Source organism: Rhinolophus sinicus, chromosome 18 (assembly GCF_057876585.1).
Source record: "Rhinolophus sinicus isolate RSI-liver-muscle chromosome 18, RSI-T2T, whole genome shotgun sequence".
In the NCBI taxonomy this organism is placed as follows: Eukaryota; Metazoa; Chordata; class Mammalia; order Chiroptera; family Rhinolophidae; genus Rhinolophus; species Rhinolophus sinicus.
In genome coordinates, this window is record NC_142518.1 from 42251345 (window position 1) to 42275541 (window position 24197).

The 24197-nt window shown below is 38.6% G+C and overlaps 1 protein-coding gene across 5 annotated transcripts in view; it reads left to right on the top strand.

Annotated features, from left to right (window-relative positions):
- Window positions 1-1312: 1312 nt before the first annotated feature.
- KLF8 (KLF transcription factor 8) overlaps window positions 1313-24197 on the top strand; it is a 205099-nt gene continuing 182214 nt past the window's right edge. For 4 of the 5 annotated variants that reach the window (XM_074323664.2, XM_074323663.2, XM_074323665.2 and 1 more), the window contains exons 1-2: window positions 1597-2105; window positions 21129-21187. Coding sequence is in view for 2 of the 5 variants with exons in the window: in XM_074323661.2 (XP_074179762.1) it covers window positions 21181-21187 (7 nt within the window). In the remaining 3 variants the exon portion in view is untranslated. The other variant, XM_074323662.2, reaches the window with a different exon arrangement.

Below are 24197 nucleotides of genomic sequence, written 5' to 3' on the forward strand. Positions count from 1 at the left end.
GTTAATACATCCTTGGGAACATGAGAGAACATAGAGAGGTATTCTGACTACAAAGTAAGAAACACATCTTGAGACAAAGATTCTATTCATTCAGATGACCAGGCCCTCAAGAACTATGCTTCCTAGAGCTGATTTGACAAAACCAAAGACATTTAAGTCAACCACCAGAAAGCAACTGCAAACCTTAAGAGCCAACATAAAAGTACTCTGCCACTAGGTCACTGTTCCAACTACCATTTCTAACTCAGCCCAGAGGCAAGGTATCCAGATGGATGTTCTAAGGGAGAATAGATTGGTCAAGTGGTTCATAACAGGTGCATCTCTTTTTGCTGCCTTTTTTTAAATTTGATTTTTGTTTAAAAACAGATAACACCCAGCTAGATCACAGAAGATATCTCCTTCAATCATTCTTTCATCAACTATTTAGTCCCTACTATATGGCAGCCACTGTTCAGTATGCTGAGGATAGTGCAGAGAACAAACAGATGAAATCCCTGCTTTTACTGAGATTATACTCTAGTGGGAGAGACACTTTACCACACAAGCAAATACTCATATAAGATTCTTTTAGATTGTCATCAGTGGTATCATAAAAACAAAATGGGATATAGTCACAGAGAGTGCCTGGGCCATGTGTTACTTTAATCTGGGTGGTCAGGGAAAACCTCCCTGAGATCTGAAGGATATTGGAGACCACTATGGGTAGAATCAGATAAAAATAAAATGTATTGCAAAGTCCCGGAGGTCAGACAGATTTTAGCATATTTGAATAAAAAGGAGATCAGTGTGCCATATGGAGAATGAGCAAGGTTTTTATAAATCAAGTCAAAGGTAGGAAGGAACTGGATATAACAATGGCGGCTGGGACCAGAGTGATAGTAACAGAAATGGCGGCAAGTTGTCAGATTCTGGACATATTTTTAAGACAGAGCCAACAAGATTTCTTGAAGAGTTGGATGTGAAGTGTGAGAGAAAAAGAGGGAGTTAAGGATGACTCAACGCTTGGTGCTGCGCAACCAGGTGATGCCATTAACTAGAATGGTGAATTGCATTAAATATGATTTCTGATGATGCATTCTGGAGTTCCACTAATAATTGTGGATGGGACCTCAGGGCCCTTCTCTGACTTTAAACTGCCTAGTTATGGAGTCCAGTGGTGGTGGTGTGGGACGGTTGTTTTGGGTGAGTTATAGGCATGAAGCACATTTCTGGGAATCCCTGCCCTTTCTCCCCCAATTCTAGTCTGAAATCTCGAGACTTACACAGATGAGAGACAAAGAAGACTGAGCATACCGGGCTAGGCCAAACGGAAAGGCCCCAGAGACAAGGGATCTGCTGTAGCCACTTCAGTCCATCAACTATACGGAAGTGGGCGGCGCCAGAGAGGGCGCTGCAGAAACTTTCTTGGCGATTTGGCAACCTAGGGAACCACTTTTACTAGAAACAAAGTAAAGAGATGGGGTTGGGTATGGCCGGGCCTGGCCCGCCCGGAAGGAGTCTGGGTGGAGCCAACTATGAAAGCTTCGGAGCAGAGGGGGAGGGGAAGCCGCCACTAGCAACTAACCTCAGCTTCCCAAACTCAGCAGAAAGGTCGGAAGCATTTTTGGAAAGGCCAGGAGCCCCGTGATTCTGTCTGCCCGCCAAAGACAGACGAAAACCCAAGTTGTGCGATGCAGCTTTAAAGGGGCTGGTGATTGACAGAATGTGTAGCAGTGGATGGGGTGGAGCCGCTGGGTGGGGTCTGGGACCGGCAGCTGGGAGAAACCAAAAGGAAGAAAAAAGAAAACCATTGCCCCTGATATCGCTAATGCCGGGCGGGGGAAGCTAGCTAGAAAGGGAGGAAAAGAAGGGCTTTAGAGCTCACCTCCATTCCTACCCACGGTCAACTCTCTCAAACCCTTCTGTCTCCTTTTGAGATAATTAAAATCGAGTAGACACCGGCCCTAGTCGGTGCCCATTCCCTCTAACTCTTCCACTGAACTAGGTTTGTAGTACGAAGGAGTGAGGACCCCGAGTCCATCAGCTCAACCCCAGCCCCGCCCCGTCCGTTGGCCCTGGCCCCGGGCTGGATGAAGAGGATGCCTTCGGAGGCGCAGAATCCGAAAGTAAGTCCCTTTCATTTTGATTACCCACCCCTCCCCTTCCTTTTGCCCCCCCTCACTGGGGTATCACTGGACAGCAAAGAGCCGCCTTATAGAAGGAGACTCGTTCATGGAGGATCCAGAGGGTGGAGCAGGGTGGGGTAAGAAAAGGAGGGAAGGGGAGGAGGGGTGGCGCTTCAGAACCTAGGGGAGCTGCTACCCACGGGATAGGCGAGCTCAGTTTGATGTTTGTATGGTTAGAGCCTGGGTTTCCCCTCAAGTCATTAGAACCTCGACTTACCCCTCCAGGCGTTCTTTCTTTTTGTCACACTCCAGCATCCTTATCAGGTTGCTTAAAGCCTCTAGCTGTGAGTTGGGAGGGCTCCATCTTGCCTGACTTCTTAAAGGGACAGTGCACTAGTTCAACTGAGGGAAATCTGTACTGGAAATTCAATTTCGAGAAGGATGGCAGTGACTCGCCTTACTATGCAACTACGAGTGTTGTGGGTATTTGTATGGAGAGGACAGCTTTTTCTCCATACTAGCCTCCAAACTTGGTTCCAATATCTAGTTGATTGTCAGGTTGTGCACCCTGAGCAATGTTGCCAAGTTACACATTAGTTAACTGCAGTCAATTGGCAGTTTTAGCTGACAGATAAAATTTCTGTTTCCTGAGACATGCCATGGCAGTGCAGGTGATTTGAAAAAGTTAATTCATTCTACAAATATTTATTGAATGCCAGATTCATTGCCTGTGGCTGATCCCACTAAGTGGTGTCTATAATATGTCCAGACCTCATAGAGTGGTGTCACTGACTCCATTCTTAACAGATTGGTGGCCAGGGTTTGTTCCTAGGATATAGAGATGAATGTGGGAGTTGATTTCCAACATTTACCTAGCGTCTGTCATGTGAAAGTTCCGGTGGTTCATGTTTATTGTCTTTCCTTTAGTACCAGTCATCCACATGCCCAAGCCCAAGTGACTGGGAGATCCAGCAGGAAGAGATAGGAACTCAAGTCAAAATGGCATGCAAAAAGAGAGGGGCAGGATGCTTCAATAGGGAAGCCAAGCATAGCTTGGCTCATCTGCCATTGTCATGTCCATGTCCAGTCAGGAATATTGTGTTGGGGAGGAGGGCTTCACTATCTCTGTTCTGATGTTAAATAAAAGAACTGATGTGATGGAGACTTGTTAGAAGGCTTCAGATGAACCAGCGACATCTCTTCCATGTTTGTCTCTCACTTTTCTGCTTGGTGGTGGGGAGGGAGGACTGGATGGAGCCTAATGATATCACACAGGTTAAAGAGATAAAAATGTGTTGTTAGAGGTTTTAGGGCTAGTATTTCACTCTGAAAGTTTCTGTTTGGTCAATGGAATGATCCCAGTGCTCTGCAGTTTACCAATTTAGCTGTCTCTGATATTAAATGCAAGTCACAGAACCCCTCCTTTCTTTAATGTGTTGGGTTTCATTGCATCCCTAGTGCCAATTTGCATCAAGGGCATGTGTTAGTTCTAGGTTCCTAGGCAATATTTAGCTGAAGTAACTTCCTCCATCTCCTCTCTCCTCAATTGGTCTTCCAAACCTCAAAAGGACCTTATTCTTTTTTTTTTTCCCATCAGGTTCTCTCTCTCTCTCTTTTTTAAAGTACCCTGTTTCCCCGAAAATAAGACTTAACTGGACAATCAGCTTGAATGCGTCTTTTGGAGCAAAAATTAATATAAGACCTGGTATATTATATTATATTATATTATATTATATTATATTATATTATATTACATTATATTATAAAGACCCAGTCTTATATTATAGTAAACTAAGACCGGGTCTTATGTTAATTTTTGCTCCAAAAGATGTATTAGAGCTAATTGTCCAGGTAGATCTTATTTTTGGGGAAACATGGTAGTTTCAGGTGTACAAAACAATATAATAGACATTTACACCCCTCACAAAGTGATAACCCCCCTCCCTCAATTTACTACCCCTCGGACATTGTGTATAGCTGTTACAGTTCCACTGACTCTGTTCCTTATGCTGTATTCCACACCCTGTGACTATATATATATAAAATTATAGTTGACATTCATTGTTATTCAGCTTCAGGTGTACGGCACAGTGGTCAGGTATCTACACCGTCCATGAGGTGGTCTCCTTAATAAGACAAGTAAAAGGATCTTATTCTTAATGGCCATATCATTGAGTCCACTGGATTCAGATAAAGAAGAAAGCCTCACTTAGGGTTCTTTCTCCCTAAAGTCACTGGCCTATGGGCTCCTAAAAAGAAAGGATACATTAATTCAACTGGAACTCTCCTTGTTACTTTCATCAGTGGGAGTACAGTCTTGTCCCAGAACCAAAAACCACTTGTACATGTCACACCCACTGAACTCTGCTATCCACATGCTTGCATGGAGGGTGGGGAAGGAACTATGTGCTGGTTCCATAGCCAGCCTTCTGCATTTGGTATGCATGGAGTATGTTAGAGACTGCTGTGCTTCCATTTTAACATTTGATTGTCCCTTTGTGTTCATGTTGGTTTATTTTCCTTTGGGAGAGTTTCTAGTTGCAGGATACGGGAAACAGGCAGTTCATAGCTGTCATAAAATACCATCGCTGAAATATAGTTATTTTCTTCCTAGGACAATGAAAGGTTTGTGAACCCACTAACAAGTACCACAGGCAAGCAATATAAATCCTTCTCCAAGGTGTTGGAGTGGCTTCCCCAGAGCAATTTAAATTGTTTGGTGTCATTCATTCTGCTTCCTGGGATTGGAGAGAATTTCTGTTTATGTGAAGGCAAAAAAGGGTTCATGGGGGATAATTGCAAAAAAGACATTTTGTTTTCTCTCTCTCTCTCTCTCTCTCTCTCTCTCTCTCTCTCTCTCTCTCTCTCTCTTTCTCTCCTCACCCCTGTCTCCCTCTCCCTCCTTCTCTCCCCTCCTATTTTGCTAGTAGTTTTGACCCCCATTTCCCCTTCTAAAATGCCTATATCTGGTGGGCTAGGCTATTCTTGCCTAGACTAGTACAGCTTGCCTATGCATTTACTTTGGTCTGAGTTCCTTCCTAGTTGCTGCTCAGCCTTCAAGGGTAGGGAGCTGTGATATACAAAGGTATCTACACAAAAGTACATTGTGTTATAATATTCATTAATTAATCCATTCAACAAACACTGAGAATCCACTCTGTGCCATCACTGCACAAGACTGGGACATCTGAGCAATTAACAAAACAAAGCCCCTGCCCCTTTGAAGATTATATTCTAATGAGGATGGGTTGATGGAGGGGAAAGCCATTAAACAATAAAGGTGTTTGTTGGGCCATGATAAGGTGGGAGGAAAAAAATAAGGCACTTGAGATTGAGGAGATGTATGTGATATAGTTAAGGAAAACTTCTCTGACATGGTGATATTTAAGAATATATCTGAATGACGTGAGAGAGCCAGGCATGAGAATACATGAGGGAAGGATGTTCTGTACAGAGAAAATAGAATGTACAAAGGCTTGGTGTGTTCAAGGAATAGTAAGAAGGCCAGTATCACTGGAGTGGAGAAAAGGAGAATGGTAGGACAGTGCAGTTAGAGAGACAGAGAGGGTCTGATCATATACTACCTTGTAAAGATTTTGGCTTTTATTCTGAGTAACATAGAAAGCCATTTTTAAAGAAAATAAATAAATAAATCAACAATTATTTTACTTAAAATTCTACTCTAGTAAGGAGGCTGAATCTTCAATTGTTCACCTTAACATAATCAAGATGATTTATATTTTTATGCTTTGGGTACAATATTCCTTTGAAGAAAATTGCTGAATTCATGTCAACTAATATAATTTAATTTCATATTAACCATTGTTTTATAGCATAATTATCTTAAAAAGGTTTCAAACACATTTGAAACTACTTAAATTAAAAAAGTCTTTTCAACATACTTTAATAAAAAAATCACACTAAATTTATTAGCACTAGAAGAATGTTTAACCTTTTTAAGAAAACATCATGAGATTTTGTAGCACTGTTTTACTCTGTCGTGAAATTGTGAAAATTATTCACTCGGAAACTTAACTTTCAGTCTGGCTGGCACACATTATTTCTTCTAAGCTATTCACTATCCTTCTCCCCAAGTCCTTCCCAGTGGGGAAGTGTTTTCATGTATTGTTTCATTTAATCCTCATAATAACCTTGTAAAGTAGGTACTATTATCACCATTTTATAGACAAAAAAAACGTGAGGCACAGAAAAGTAAAGTAACTTACCCAAGGTCACATAGCTAGTAAGTGGAAGAGGATCCATTCTCTCCTACACCTTCTAAGAAGTTGTTCCATCAGCTTCCTTCTCTCCTCTCTTCAATTTCTTTTTCTTCTTTGGTTCTCCCACCTGCCCATCTGCCCCTACCTAATATCTCTAAAATTTATTGAAGACCTACTCTGTGCCAAGCCCTGTACTGAATACTTTACCAGTATAAATTCATATAATGCTCACAACAATCCTATGCAGTAAATACTATTATTTTCTACATTGAAATTGGGGCACAGAAAAGTCAAGCAACTTGCCCAAGTTTGCACAGCTAGTAAGTGGAAGAGCTGAGATTTGAACCCGAGTCTACAAATTCTATACTTTGAATGATATGCTATACTGCCTAATGTTCAGCTTGCAAACACATTAGTTCCCTGATCTAAATCAATCTTTCTTTCTTCTTCTTTTTTTTAAAGTAATTGGGGTTTTTGCAATATTTTAACCTTTTTTATTTTATTTTATTTTTTTTTAAGATTTTATTGGGGAAGGGGAACAGGACTTTATTGGGGAACAGTGTGTACTTCCAGGACTTTTCTCCAAGTCAAGTTGTTGTCCTTTCAATCTTAGTTGTGGAGGGCGCAGCTCAGCTCCAGGTCCAGTTGCCGTTGCTAGTTGCAGGGGGCACAGCCCACCATCCCTTGCAGGAGAGTCGGGAGTCGAACTGGCAACATTTGTGGTTGAGAGGAAACGCTCCAACCAACTGAGCCATCTGGGAGGCAGCTCAGCTCAAGGTGCCATGTTCAATCTTAGTTGCAGGGGGCGCTGCCCACCATCCCTTGCGGGACTCGAGGAATTGAACTGGCAACCTTGTGGTTGAGAGTCCACTGGCCCATGTGGGAATCGAACCGGCAGCCTTTGGAGTTAGGAGCACGGAGCTCTAACCGCCTGAGCCACCGGGCCGGCCCTAAATCAATATTTTCTTTAACAATACTCACTCAAATCACCACCCCATTTTTTTTTTTTTTTTGCAGTTCCGTTTAAATCATTAATGAAACTGCTTTTGCAAAGTTACTTAAAGATCTCCTAAATATCATGTCCGGTACTCTCTCTTTAGCTTTTCAATATACTTGACGACTACATTTGAGGTTGTTGTACATTCCTTCCTTCTTTAAAACCTTCCCTTCCTTGTCTTACATGACAGTACTCTATCTTGGATTACCACCAACCTCTCTGACTGCTCTTTTCATTCTCTTCTCTTGCCACTCTATAATCCTTATTTGCGCTATCTCATCCACTTAAGAGTTTCAACTTCCATTTAAATGCCTGTATGACAAATCTGCATCTCCAAGCTGAATGTTTTTCCTGAGCCTGGAGCCACCCATTCATTCATCTGTTAACTGAACATCTTAACTTGATACATGACATTTAATATGTCTAAAACTGAATTTATCATCAAACCCTCCACTCTCATTTCTATCCCTGACCAATAATCACATAACCAACCAAACAAGAAAGCCTAGAGTCATCTATGACTCTTCCTTCTTCCATTCCAGATTTTGCTTCTTGAATCTTTGTATCCTCTCCATCCCTACTTGTAGTCTTTGCTTAATTTTTCATCATGTCTGACCTGCCCTATTAAAATAGCTACTTTACTGTTTTGTCTGCCTCCAATTTCCATGACCTTTGTTATGGGTTGAATAATGTCCCTCATAATGTGTTGGAGTCATAATTCCTAATACCACAGAATATGACTGTATGTGGAGACACAGTATTTATGGAGGTAATCAAGTTTAAATGAAGTTGTTAGGACAGGATTAAGATCCAGTATGACTGGTATCCTTATAAAAAGGGGAAATGTGGACACAAAGACAGACTCACATAGAGGGAAAAATGATATGAAGAGACATAGGGAGAAGACAGCTGTCTGCAAACCAAGGAGAGAGGCCTAGAACAGATCGTTCCCTTACAGCCCTCAGAAGGAGCCAACCCTGCTGATCCCTTGATTTTAGACTTTGAACCTCCTCCAGATCTGTGAGACAAATTTGTGAGATAACAAATTTCTGTTGTTTAGGCCACCCAGTTTTTAGTACTTTGTTATGGCAGCCTGAGCAGACTAATAGAGATTCCAAACTGGTCTACATATTAGGATATTTCTAAAGTACATGTTTTTATCTTGCCAGTCCTATGATCAGAATCCTTCAAAGACTCTACATCACTTACAATTTAGGATTAAAATCCTGCATTTTCGTAAGACACTTCACAGTCTGTCCTCAACCTACCTTTCATGATTATTGCCTGTGACTTTTCCTCATCACAGGAGCTACATTAAACTAACTGCTACTACTTGAACGTGCCATGGTCTTTCATAAATACCATGTCTTTGTTCATGCTATCAGCACTTCCAGAAATGTCCTCCTTCTTACAATATGTATTACCTCACCTCCACCTTTCCTTCTACCCCATCCTTCTCTTTTTGGTAAGCTCCTATGCATATCATGATAACCAATTCAAGTGTTATTTTCTCTGTGAAGCCTAGCTGCACCTTGAAGTATAGGTAGGATTTGGATAGCCAGAGTGGAGCGGAAAGGATATTCTAAGCAGGAAAAACCACATAACCAAAGGCAGTTAATGAACATCAACATAATGTGGGCTAGAGGAGAATGGAGTAGGGTTAGGGAGGGTAGGAGGTTAGAGAACTCTTTGCTTTTGGTGATAATATAGGTGGGGCAAAAGCAGCTGCTAGAGAGAGCAGCAAGGTCAGTATTCTCCCTCCATAGTGTCTCAGGGAAACAGCTAGTTCTCTAAGAATGTTATTATCTAGCTAATATCACCTGATGTGAGATGGTTTGTATTTTGTTCCTTGGAAAGTTGTATGTATTTCTAATAGCTCCCTGAGTGGGGAGCACTTTTGCTGGTCATTGATGGCATTGTAGTAGAGCAGTATATAAAAGGTGGAATATTTCATGAAAATATAGGTTTGCAGCTTTCTTGAAAAACTTGAAATGTATTGCATCACTGGGCCTATACTATTGCATAATGACAGTCACCAGAAACTGAGCAGCAGCTGCCCCTTTAGACATTTTATGTATTCATTTCTATTATTTGGTTGCAAAAGGCAGAAATTAGCTGGAGCTAGTTGAAGTACAAGAGGAATGTGACTGGATCTTGGGAATGAACTGGGTTTTGAAAATGGGAAGTTACTGGGAATCCAAGTTGATTTTCTTTCTATGTTTCTTATCTGCTTAACCCTGCATATCTGCTTATTTTTTCTCTCTTAGCATATTAGAGCACAGAGTGGGTAACAGATAGCTCCTTTATCTGCTGAGTTCATATGTTACAGTTCCGTCACACAGAAAGGTACTGGCTGGCTGTTTCAGTTCCAATTACCAAGTAACGGAATGTGCACTGATGGACCTGGCTTAAGTCAGTTGCCTACCCCTAGATAAACGATCTCTGGCCAGGAGGCTAGGGTCATATAATATAAACTAGGGGCACACATTTGTAAATCAGAGAGGAGTTGTAAAGGGATCATTATGTGTGGATCAGACTTCGAAATGTGTCCCCTGTGCCAAGCATTATTTTGGTCCACTTTGTAGCAGCTTCTTATGTTCTCATGGAGGTCTTTCAACCTACTGCAGACAGCCTATACGATCTGCTTGCGAGGTTAAGTCCTGTTATTTTGGGAGTGTGTAGGGTTCAATGCACCCCCACTGGACTGGTCCTTTCTTGTGATGAATCTGTTCCTATTACTATACAGAGCAATTTGTTTTGGCCAAAGTTGCCAGAAGACCTCTCCCTGGCTTTCTTTTAGTACTTTGAATCCCACAGGGCTTCCTTCTTCCAGTAGCTTAAAATCATCTTATCAATCATTATAGTCACCTAAAGGCCAGTGAATAGGTCCTGGTGAGTGCATTCTTAAGGAGTTAACAGCCCTGGATAACAAGGGGTGGTAGTCTAAATGAGAGCACCTAATGGTGATATGCCCAGGACTGAAGAAATAGCAAAAGTTTCATTCATAAGTGTAATGCCTGGGCTGTAGAATTATACAGGATGACAGGGATTTACTGTGTTTTTCTTTCTTAGATACCCTTGACTCACAGGAGCTTTCCAAGTTTTGTGGTTTCCAGCTAAGGCTTTGCACACTTGTTGTTTCAATGATATTTTTTCTTTCAATTTTTTTGTTATTACCAAGCATTATTTAGTAATAGTGTCAGGTATACAAAGCAACGTAATAGTTAGACATTTACACCCCTCAAAAAGTGATAACCCTCCTCCTCCAATCTACTACCCCTCTGACATCTTATATAGCTGTTACAGTTCCATTGACTATCTTCCCAATGCTATGCTCCACCTCCCATTTATATATATATATATATATATATATATATATATGTAAAATTATAGTTGACATTTAACATTATTCTACTTCAGCTTCAGGTGTACAGCACCACATTGGTCAGGCATCTACACAGTCTATGAAGTGATCACCCTGATGCGTCCAGTGCCCATCTGGTACCTTACATAACCTTTGTAACATTTTTTATTATATTCCCCGTACTGTATTTCATATGCTCATGACTATATTGTGTCTACTAATTGGCACTTTCTAATCCCTTCACCTTCTCCCCCTCTCAGCACCACTCCTGTCTAACAACCAACAGTTTTTTTTCTATGTCTGAGTCTATTTCTGTTTTGTTTGCTCATTTACACTGTTCTTTAGATTCCACATATAAGTGAGATCATATGGTATTTGTCTTTCTCAGTCTGACTTATTTCACTTAGCATAATATTCTCTAGGTCCATCCATGTTGTTGCAAATGGTAAGATTTCATTCTTTTTTATGGTAGAGTAATACTCCATTGTATAAATGTACCAGTGTCTTTAGCCAATCATCTATTGATGGGCATTTCAGTTGTTTCCATATCTTGGCTATGGTGAATAGCGATGCAATTAACATAGGGGTGCATATATTTTTTTCAGAGTAGTGTTTTATATTTCTTTGGATAGATACCCAGGAGTGGAATTGCTGGGTCATAAGGGGGTTCTATGTTCAATTTTTTAAGGTACTTCCATACTATTTTCCATAGTGGGGGCATGAATCTGCAATCCAACCAAGAGTGCATGAGGAATCTCTTTTCTCCACATCCTCGCCAACACTTGTTGTTTGTTGATTTGATGATGATTGCCATTCTGATAGCAGTGAGGTGGTTTCTCATTGTGGTTTTTATTTCTATTTCTCTAATTAATGAGGATAAGCATTTTTTCATATGTCTGTTGGCCATCTGTGTGCCCTCTTTAGAGAAATGTCTTTTCATGTCCTTGGCCCATTTTTTTATTTTATTTTATTTATTGATTTTTAATTAAAGTTTATTGGGGTGACACTTGTAAGTAAAATTACATAGATTTCAGGTGGATAATTCTGTATTACATCGTCTATAAATCCCATTGTGTGTTCACCACCCAGAGTCAGTTCTCATTCTAACACCATGTATTTGATCCCCCTTACCCTCATCTTCAACCCCCCAGCCCCCTTACCCTCTCGTAAACCACTAAACTATTGTCTGTGTCTATGAGTTTCAGTTTCTCATTTGTTTGTCTTGTTCTATTATTGTTTTTGGTTTATATACCTCATATCAGTGAAATCATATGGATCTCTGCTTTTTCTATCTGACTTATTTCGCTTACCATTATACTCTCAAGATCAGTCCATGTCGGCACAAATGGTCCTATACCATCTTTTCTTACCGCCGAATAGTAGTCCATTGTGTATATATACCACAACTTCTTTATCTCTGGGTGGTGAACACACAATGGGATTTAGGATGATGTAATACAGAATTGTACACCTGAAATCTATGTAATTTTACTAACAATTGTCACCCCAATAAATTTAATAAAATAAAATAAAATAAAAAGTCTTATAGTTTTCAGCATATAGGTCTTTCACATCCTTGGTTAAGTTTATTCCTAGGTTTTTTTTTTTTTAAATTTTATTTTATTAAATTTATTGGGGTGACAATTGTTAGTAAAATTACATAGATTTCAGGTGCACAATTCTGTATTACATCATCTATAAATCCCATTGTTTGTTCATCACCCAGAGTCAGTTCTCCTTCCATCACCATATATTTGATCCCCCTTACCCTCATCTCCCACCCCCCACCTCCCATCCCCCTTACCCTCTGGCAACCACTAAACTATTGTCTGTGTCTATGAGTTTCTGTTTCTCATTTGTTTGTCTTGTTCTTTTGTTGTTTTTGGTTTATATACCACATATCAGTGAAATCATATGGATCTCTGCTTTTTCTGTCTGACTTATTTCGCTTACCATTATACTCTCAAGATCAGTCCATGTCGGCACAAATGGTCCTATACCATCTTTTCTTACCGCCGAGTAGTATTCCATTGTGTATATATACCACAAATTCTTTATCCATTCATCTATCGAAGGACATTTTGTTTGTTTCCATATCTTGGCCACCGTAAACAAAGCTGCAAAGACATTGGAGCACACGTGTCTTCATGTATAAATGTTTTCAGATTTTTTGGGCAGATACCCAGGAGAGGGATTGCTGGGTCATATGGTAATTCTATTCGTAATTTTTTGAGGAACCTCCACACTGCCTTCCATAACGGCTGCACCAGTCTGCATTCCCACCAACAGTGTATAAGGGTTCCTTTTTCTCCACAGCCTCTCCAACACTTGTTACTATTTGTCTTGTTGACAGTAGCCATTCTGACTGGGGTGAGTTGATATCTCATTGTGGTTTTGATTTGCATTTCTCTGATGATTAGTGATGTTGAGCATTTTTTCATATGTCTATTTGCCATTTGTATGTCCTCTTTCGAGAAATGTCTCTTTAGGTCCTCTGCCCATTTTTCAATTGGGTTGTTTGTTTTTTTGTTGTAGAGTTGCATGAGTTCCTTGTATATTCTGGATACTAGTCCCTTATCGGAGGCACTGTTTGCAAAAATCTTCTCCCATTCAGTTGGTGGCCTCTTTATTTTGTCAATGGTTTCTTTTGCTGTGCAGAAGCTTTTAAGTTTCATATAGTCCCATTCGTTTATTTTAGCTTTTACTTCCATTGCCTTTGGAGTCAAGTTCATAAAATGCTCTTTGAACCCAAGGTCCATAAGTTTAGTACCTATGTTTTCTTCTATGCAGTTTATTGTATCAGGTCTTCTACTTAAATCTTTGATCCATTTTGAATTAACTTTGGTACATGCTGACAAATAGCAGTCCAGTTTCATTCTTTTGCACGTGGTTATCCAGTTCTCCCAGCACCATTTATTGAAGAGGCTGTCTTTGCTCCATTGTATGTTTTTAGCTTCGTTGTCAAAAATTATCTGTCCATATTTATGTGGTTTTATTTCTGGGTTCTCAATTCTATTCCATTGGTCTATGTGTCTGTTTTTCTGCCAATACCATGCTGTTTTGATTATTGTAGCCCTGTAGTACAAGCCAAAGTCAGAAAGTGTGATATCTCCATTATTGTTCTTTTTTCTTAAGATTGCTTTGGCTATTCGGGGTCTTTCGTGGTTCCAAACAGATCTGATGATTTTTTGTTCTATTTCTTTAAAATACGCCATTGGGATTTTGATGGGGATTGCATTGAATTTGTATATTGCTTTCGGTAATATGGCCATTTTAACTATGTTGATTCTTCCAATCCATGAACACGGAATGTCTTTCCATTTCTTTGTGTCTTCTTCAATTTCTTTCAAAAATGTCTTATAGTTTTCAGCATATAGGTCTTTCACATCCTTGGTTAAGTTTATTCCTAGGTATTTTATTCTTTTTGCTGCAATTGCAGAAGGAATTGTTTTTTGTATTTCTTTTTCTGAGATTTCATTGTTAGTATATAGGAATGCAATGGAGTTTTGTACGTTGATTTTGCAGCATGCAACTTTACTGTATTCGTTGATTGTTTCTAATAGCTTTCTGGTGGAGTCTTTAGGGTTTTCTATATATAGCATCATGTCACCTGCAAAGAATTTAACTTCTTCATTCCCTATTTGGATGCCTTTTATTTCTTTCTCTTGCCTGATTGCTCTGGCAAGGACTTCCAACACTGTGTTGAAAAGCAGAGGTGATAGGGGACAGCCTTGTCGTGTTCCTGAACGTAGAGCAAAGGGCTTCAGTTTTTCTCCATTAATTATGAGATTAGCAGAGGGCTTGTCATATATGGCCTATATTATGTTAAGGTATTTTCCTTCTATACCTATTTTATTAAGTGTTTTAATCATAAATGGATGTTGTATCTTGTCAAATGCTTTTTCTGCATCAATTGATATAATCATATGATTTTTGTCCTTTATTTTGTTTATGTGATGTATCACATTGATGGATTTGTGGATGTTGAACCATCCTTGTGCCCCGGGGATGAACCCCACTTGGCTGTGATGAATAATCTTTTTAAGGCATTGTTGTATTTGATTTGCTAGAATTTTCTTTAGGATTTTTGCATCGGTATTCATCAGAGATATTGGTCTGTAGTTTTCTTTTTTTGTGCTGTCTTTACCAGGTTTTGGTATCAGGGTAATGTTGGCCTCATAAAATGAGTTAGAGAGTACTGTCTTTTCTTCAATTTTTTGGAAGAGTTTGAGCAGGATTGGTATTAGATCCTCTTTGAAGGTTTGGTAGAATTCACTGGTGAAGCCATCTGGTCCCGGACTTTTGCTTTGGAAAGGTTTTGGATGAGTGATTCAATTTCTTTACTGGTGATCGGTCTGTTTAGATTTTCCAGGTCTGCATGGTTCAGCCTAGGCAGGCTATATGTTGCTAAGAACTTGTCCATTTCTTCTAGGTTATTGAATTTGGTGACGTATAGTCCTTCATAGTATTCTTGGATGATCCTTTGTATTGCTGTGGTGTCTGTGATAACTTACCCTTTTTCATTTCTGATTTTGTTAGTGTCTTCTCTCTTTTTATCCTAGTGAGTCTAGCCAACGGTTTGTCAATTTTGTTTGTTAATCTTTTCAAAGAACCAGCTTTCGTCACATTAATTTTTTTCTATTGTCTTTTTGTTTTCTATTTCATTTAGTTCTGCTCTGATTTTTGTTATTTCCTTTCTTCTGCTGACATTGGGTTTCATTTGTTCTTCTTTTTGTAGTTCTTTTACGTGTAACATGAGGTTATTTATTCGGGATTTTTCTTGTTTCTTGAGATAGGCCTGTAACGATATAAATTTCCCTTTTAAAACTGATTTCGCTGCATCCCAAAAATTTTGGTAGGATGTATTTTCATTGTCATTTGTTTCTATGTATCTTTTGATCTCTCCTCTAATTTCTTCTTTGACCTGGTTTTTCTTTAAAAGTATGTTGTTTAATCACCATGAATTGTGTTTTTTCCTGCTTTCTTTTTTCAGTAGATATCCAATTTCAAGGCCATGTGATCAGAGAATATGCTTGGTATGATTTCAATCTTGTTAAATTTGTTGAGGCTGATTTTGTGTCCCAATATATGGTCTATCCTTGAGAATGTTCCATGTGCACTAGAAAAGAATGTATAGTCTGTTGTTTTAGGATGAAATGCTCTATACATGTCAATTATATCCATATCATCTAATCTGTCATTTAGGGCTGCTATTTCGTTATTTATTTTCTGTTTGGATGATCTATCCATAGCTGTCAATGATGTATTTAAGTCCCCTAGTATAATTGTGTTTTGGTCAATTTCTCCCTTTAGTTCTGTTAGTAGTTGCTTGGTATATTTCGGTGCGCCCTGATTAGGGGCATAAATATTGATGACTGTTATGTCTTCTTGTTGTACAGTCCCCTTTACCATTATGAAATGTCCATCTTTGTCTCTTGTTATCTTTTTCACCCTGAAGTCTCTTTCATCTGATATCAGTATGGCTACACCTGATTTTCTCTCGATACCATTTGCTTGGAGTATCAATTTCTGTTCTTTCACTTTGACTTTATGCTTGTCCTTTTAGCTGAGATGTGTCTCTTGGAGACAGCATATGGTTGCGTTTAGTTTTTTGATCCAGTCTGCTACTCTGTGCCTTTTTATTGGTGAGTCCAGTCCATTTACATTTAAGGTGATTATTGATATGTAAGGATTTCCTGCCATTTTATCTTTAGTTTTCTGGGAAGGCTGTTTCTCCATTATTTCTTTGCCTTTTTGTTGTTGTCCATTATTTCTGTGTGGTGGTATTCTATAATGTTTCCCTCTGTTTCTTCTTTTATTACAGTACATATTTCAGTTCGGGATTGTTTTTGAGTGGTTACCCTTAAGTTTATGTAAAAGAAAGTTTGATATTTAGAGTATTCCATTTTCTTCAGCACGCTTCCTCTCTCCATTCCCATATTCCAGTTCAGGCCTTTACTCTCACCCTTTTCATGCTGTGGTTTGCACAGATTGTCCTTGTTGATGGTGGTCTAATAGCCTCCTTTAGTATTTCTTGTAGTGCAGGTTGTGTGTTGGAAAACTCCCTCAACTTCTGTATGCTGGAAAGGTCTTTATTCCTCCTTTATATCCAAAGGATGTCTTTGCTGGATATGTTATTCTTGGCTCATAATTTCTCTCTTTTAATAGTTTGAATATTTGGTTCCACTCCCTCCTGGCTTAGAGTTTCTGCTGAAAAATCTGATGATAATCTAAGGGGCTTTCCTTTGTAGGTTACCGTCTTTTTTCCCTGGATGCCTTTAGGATTCTTTATTTGTCATTGATTTTAGACAGCTTCAATACAATGTGCCTTGGAGAAGGCTTGTTGGGATTGAGGTAATTAGGTGTTCTATTTGTTTCTTGGATTCGAGGATCCAGTTCTCTCCACAAGTTTGGGAAGTTCTCATCGACAATTTGTTTGACTGTATTCTCTGTTCCCTTCTCTCTTTCTTCTCCCTCTGTTATGCCCATAATTCTTATATTGCTCTTTCTGATGGAGTCAGAAAGTTCTTGTAGAGTTCTTTCATTTCTTTTAAGTCTCGAGTCTCTTTCTTTTTCCATCCGTGTCATTTCCAGGTTTCTATCTTCGGTGTCACTGATTCTTTCCTCTGTCTGGTCAACTCTGCTACCTAAGCTGGCTATTTGATTCTTAATTTATTCTATTGAGTTCTTAATCTCCAGAAATTCCATTTGGTTCTTTTTCTAAATTTCAATCTCTTTCGTGAAATGCTCATGTTGTTCTTCGATTGTGTTTCTGAGTTCATTAAACTGCTTTTCTGTGTTTTCTTGCATCTCGTTGAGTTTTTTCAGAACTGCAATCTTGAATTCTCTGTCATTTAAGTCACATATTTCCATGTCTTTAAGTTCCTTTTCTGGAGACTTTTCACTTACTTTCTGAGCTGTCTTGTTGCCTTGGTTATTCATGGCAATTACTCATTTATTATTTCTCTTCCTAGACATCTACAGGAGTGTCTTCTGCAAGAGGTTGATAGGAAGAGGTCTTTCTTTTGTTTTCCAGTACTTGCTGGTAGAATGTTTTATTTTCTCTTTGACTGCAGGCTTTCTTTTTCTCTCACACGGTAGTGCTATGTTTTCTCCGCACTATTGCAGCTTCTCGCACAATGGGGGGATTCCCTGAAAGATGGGCTTCTCCTCTGTTAATAGTTCGCTTGGGTCACAGGACGCAGTGTCCGTGTGGGTATGCGTATAGGTTTGAAGTTCCAAAGCTCTTCCTGCACCAGATTCAGAGCCCGTGTGTTTCAGCAGTTCTGTTTACTCCTGTAGGGATCCGCCCTGATAAGTGGGGCCAGGGGTGGGGTGAGTTGTGAGAGGTGGCCCAGAGCAATGGCTGCGACCACCACCACAGTGGGTCCTGTTTCCACAGCTCCCTCCCCTCGCCAGAACTAGTTGGGCTGGGAATCTGTGTCTGTGGTCCACAATTCTCAGAACAGCAAATATTGTGTTCTTTTGATCTGACACTGCTATTGTTCGGCTTCTAGCACTTGTCAGGTGGGGTCTGGGTGAGCTCTGGGATGGTAGGGAGGCGGCAGCTTGTTTCAGTGCCTAAGGCTTTCATTTTCTGCTTGGCAGTGAGAGTTTAAATCACCGTTTTCAGCCTTCTTCTCTCAGTCTTTTCTGCAAGGTCTCTGCCGTGAGCATTGGGTTCAGCTGTGTTATATGCTGCCCCCTCAGCCCTGTGGGCCATAAGCAGAGCCCTAGCAGTCCGAGTTCTTCCCTCTCCCGCAGCTGTGGAAGTTCCGGGATGCAGCGAGCTCGGAGCACTCAGCTAGGTCTGAGTCCTGCACCTGCGTGGCTCCGTCTCCGCACTTCACCCTTCCCTCCTCCTCCAGTCTTGAGATCGCCCATCTTTAGGTGAATTTAGCAGTGGACCTTTTCGTCTTGCCTCTCTGCTGTGCAGGGAGTCCTTTGTGGAGTTATGGTTGTTCTATTAGTTGTAAATTCCAGGGGAGATTTACAGAGGTTCACCTCACACCACCATTTTGATGATGTCTCCCCAATTCCTGTTCTTTTTCATTAAACCCAAAGGTCATGTTTAGAGTAAAACTGTAACCCTTGTACTTTGTCAGATCTCCCCATGCACTCTCTCATTGCACCTTGTCAGATCTCCCCATGCACTCTCTCATTGCACTTTGTACTTCTCATTTTTAGCACATATAAAATTTTAATTATATCTTCACAAAAAAAAATGTTTTCAAAATTTTGTGTAAATACTCATGTGAGGGATTGCTGGGTCATATATTAATTCTATCCTTAAGTTTTTGAGGAACCTCCATATTGCCTTACGTTGAGCTTTATTTATAGTGGCCAAGACATAGAAACAACCAAAGTGTACTTTGATAGATGATTGGATAAAGAGAATGTGGTATATATACACAAGTGAATATTATTCTGCTATAAGAAAAGATGAAATACTGCTATTTGTTACAACATGGATGGATCTTGAGATTAGTATGCTAAGAGAAATAAATCACACAGAAGAAGTCAAGAACCATATGATTTCATTGATTTGTGGGATATAAAACTGAAAGCAACAAAGGAACAAGATAAACAAAGAAACAGAAACTGATAGACACAGACAATAGTTTAGTAGTTACCAGAGGGTAAAGGGAGAGGGAGGTGGTAGATGAGGGTAAATGGGGACAAATATGTGGTGATGGAAGGAGAACTGACTTTGGGTGGTGAATACACAATGTGATATATAGATGATGTATTATAGAATTGTACACTTGAAACCTATGTAACTTTGCTAACCATTGTCACCACAATAAAATAATTAAAATTTTCAAATTAATTAGTGTTCATTTTTAGTGTCTACCATCCCCACTAAACTTGTCGTCTCTGAGAGCAAAGACTGTTTTTGTTTTATTCATCAAAGTACTTAAAATGGTTTCTCCACATGGTTGACACAATATTGGTTGAATCAATTAATAGGTATCCTAAAGCATTTGAGTGTTTGGTGCAGAATAGGTACTCAATTAATATCTCAAGAAAAGATGAAATAGTAGCATTTGTGACAACATGGATGGATCTTGAGATTATTATGCTAAGCGAAATAAGTCAGACAGAAAAAGTAGAGAACCATATGATTTCATTGATATGTGGTATATAAAACTGAAAACAGCAGAAGAACAAGATAAACAAATGAAAGAACAAAAACTCATAGACATAGACAATAGTTTACGGGCTACCAGAAGGTAAAGGGGAGGGAGCTCTAAAAGAAGATGGACGTGGTCTAATATATGGTGATGGAAATAGAACTGACTCTGGGTGGTGAACACACAATGTGAGATATAGATAATGTATTACAGAATAGTACACCTGAAATATATGTAACTTTATTAACAGTTGTCACCCCAATAAACTTTAATTAAAAAAAATAAAAAACCAAAAAGAAGTTGTGGTATATATACACAATGGAATACTATCCGGAGGTAAGATGATATAGGAACATTTGTGACAACATGGATGGATCTTGAGAGTATAATGCTTAGCGAAATAAGTCAGACAGAAAAAGCAGAGAACCATGTGATTTCACTGATATGTGGTATATGAACCAAAAACAACAAAAGAACAAGACAAACAAATGAGAAACAAAAACTCATAGACACAGACAATAGTTTAGTGGTTACCAGAGGGTAAGGGGGCTGGGAGGTGGGAGATGAGGGTAAGGGGGATCAAATATATGGTGATGGAAGGAGAACTGACTCTGGGTGGTGAACACACAATGTGAGATATAGATAATGTATTACAGAATAGTACACCTGAAATACATGTAACTTTACTAACAGTTGTCACCCCAATAAACTTTAATTTAAAATAAATAAATAAATAAATAAATAAATGTCTGTTGAATGAATGAATGAGTGAGTGAATGCATAGATAAAGGCTACAGGTATGTTGTTCTAACTTGTCATGCTATGCCTATAAACTGCACCTTAGCTCAATAACTAACCTCAATCCAATTTACTCCCATGACTTTGAAGGATCCACTAAGGCTATCAGTCTAATTCAGAATGGCTTTCTTTTCAGATATTTAATTTGTGCTTAGACCAATATGATTCAAAAGAAAGAGAATGGTCTTCTCTGTTCATTGGGAGAATATGAACATATACGAAACAAAAAGAACAATCCAAAACTGTGTATGGTATACAATTTAATTGCATGGCAGTGTGGAGTGATTGAAAAAGTACTGGACAAGATGATCAAAGACCTCATTTCTAATTAGACATTGTTGATTTACATCTCTGACATATCTTCTCATACTTTATTTCTTCATTCCTCTTCCTGGTGGCTGATTTTTAACAACCTTATAAAACAGATTTATGTTTTGCTTATTGTGGACTGTTGCTGCCTCTCCTTTGAACAATCTATGTTTTAACCTTTTTTCTCATTACTCTTTGTAGCCTGAAAATTATTCTTCATGACAGAAGGACAACAACAACAAAAAAGAAGAAAATGGAAGGTGAGGAACAACTTTCCATATGACATTTATCAAATTTATACTACTGACCTTTTGCAAGTTTCTACCTATTCCTTGCTTATTTTGCTCTGAACATAACCAAAGGATGGCCTTTCTGTTACCGTTATTATTATTTTTGCAACTATGGAGGGAAATCAGTTCCAATTTCTTTTCAGAGTAAATGGGAGAGGAAACTATCTGGAACAGAGATTAAGAAACCAGAGATAAAATGATTTGTAGAAAAGAAAATAATACTTATAGAGTAGTTGTAAAGGTTTAAATGCACCAGTAAATGTTAGGTGTTTGGAATAAAGCCTAGCACACAATAAATACTTAATAAATGTTGGCTATTACTATTTGGATGGTAACTATGATGGTAGTTGGATCAGTAAGTATTCCAGCAAAAAAATAGATGCCACACTCATATCGAGTAATTTAAGGATAGTTTAATACTAGAACTACTTACAAAGGTGTGAACAAGGGATAAGGAAACCACAAAGGGTAATGTAATACCCTGAGAATAATAACAGTAGGTGCTATTAGTACTCTTATGCCTGAATGGGTGCAAGTAGGGAGTGATTCCTGTAACTCTGAATGAGTAGCTACAGCTATTCTCCTAGAAGCTGGGAGAATAAATGGCTCAACCACACTCTCTTCTCTCCTTCCAAATCCTGCTGGTACCTCTAATTGGCCAAACCTCAACCAAAAGCAAGAGAAGAGTGGAGCCTGTGGATGGAGTACATATAAGCTAGCCTCCAGGGACACAAAGCAGGGTGGACAAGGTCGAGGTGTGGATCTGGAGAACAAAACAGGAACTATCACCACAGTCATGATACAGGTATAGAAGGTATGGTCTTCTAGGTATAGAAGATAAGTTGTAAGGAATTTATGGTATGACCAACAACTCACCTATGGAAACACCTGGAGATTTCTGTGGGAAGATATGTATATTAGTATACAAATAAAAGTCACCCACTTTGTCCCAAGGTTTAAGTAATGACTAACCCAGAATGCTGCTGCCCTGATGGAAGCTTGTCTATACTCTATAAAGGTTATACGTATATTTCTTTAGACTTTTCTTAGTCAAATTACCTTAGACCACTCTTGAAATCCTTTGTACCATTTTAAAGGAGCAGCTGTGTTGCTGGTGTTTAAGCGATGACTGAGGAAAGCGGTATGTAAAAGCGAGAAGAAGGTTGTTTCACCAGCTGATACTAAAAAATGACTGTAGGCTTAAATAGTCAACATTGTACACCTCTCTTCCTCCACCACTACCTTTCCTGATACTCCATTATTTTATTATCAAGGAATGATATGGCTACATACAATTAAGAGGTAAATTGTGCCTGAAGACTTCAGAGAACACTTGAGTTGTTAGAAATCAGGGACAGTTTTATGAGAAGTATGACTTTGAGCTAGGCTTCGAATAATAGATAAAGGCTTTTAAAAAATATAAAGCCAGTATTTTTGTTTTATCTCATCTTATTTCCTATATGATTTAAAAGATAAATTCATAAATCATAATTATACATCTATGTTAATGGGAGCGCACAGGGTAAAAATGTGTTTTTCTACATGTATAAAGATATCCTTTGTTGCTGTTGCTTTTTTTAATAGTGCAACTTATGTGTTTCAAGAGGACACAAAGTTGGTAGTATTTACAGTCTTTTAAGATAAACTGCTTTTCAATGAGAGCTTGGTTTCTGGTACTTTGAGGTTCAGAAGACATAGCTAGAAAATCTACTACTGTGAAAAATGAAGACTGCTAAAATCAAATGGGAGGGGGTACTCTGTGTGTGTGTGTTGTGTTTGTGTGCATATATTTTGATTGCCATCTGTCCTTCAGGCATCAGAAGGAATTTAATATTTTGTCTAGATATCGTTAGGCACAAAAGATATTGCAGTACAACTTTGATGCTATATGCATTCTGTCATTTTGCTAGCACTGATATGGTTCTCAGGTCCACTATTCTATTAGATCTATTAATCCATTTATGTTATTTTTTGTTGTAACTCTCACAAAGTGAAGTGCTTTTTACCAAGAATGTGCTTCAGGTCTACTTTCTATTTTTAAGACTTTGTATTTAGTTTTCATAAATTGTCCAAGATTGTGGTGGCTATAATTTTGTATTGGTCATAGCTCCTTTTCTTTTTTTTGAGGTAAGAACACAACATGAGATCTACCCTCATGTTAATTATGACAGTATAATGTCCTCAGTGTTCTCCCACTTTGTCATATATGGCTGGATTTCCTTATATTTTAAGGCTGAATAATATTCCGTGGTGTATGTATGTGTGTGTATGTATACATATATATGTATATATGTGTGTGTGTATATATATACATGTACACCATGTACATATAACATTATACATATACACACATATATATACATATATACATATATACATATATATATATATATATATATATAAACACACACATGTGGTGCCAAAAATGTATACACATCTTAAGAAAGGAAAAAAATATTAAAATTGTAATACTCAATATATACTGATAACAATGGATGAATACAAGTCACATTTGACTTTTGCAATTACAAGAGGTGCTCAAAGTGGTTACCATCAGCATAATTTTAATACAGTTTTTTCCTGTCTTAAAATACATATATGCTTTTTGGCATCGTGTGTGTGTGTGTGTGTGTGTGTGTGTGTGTGTAAATATATATTGTAGAAATTTCTTTATCCATTCATGCACATGGACATTTTGGAGGGACATTTAGGTTGTTTCCACATCTTGGCTATTGTGACTATTACTACAGTGAACATGGGAGCACACATATCTGTCATCCTAATTTCAATTCTTTTGGATAAATAACCATAGATGCCATTGCTGTATCATATAGTAGTTCTATATTTAATTTTTTTAGGAACCTTCATACTGTTTTCTATAGTGGCTACACATATTACATTCCCACCTTAGGTAACGAGGGTTCCCGTTTCTCCATATTGTCACCAAAAGTTGTCTCTCTTTTTTAAAATTTTTATTGAG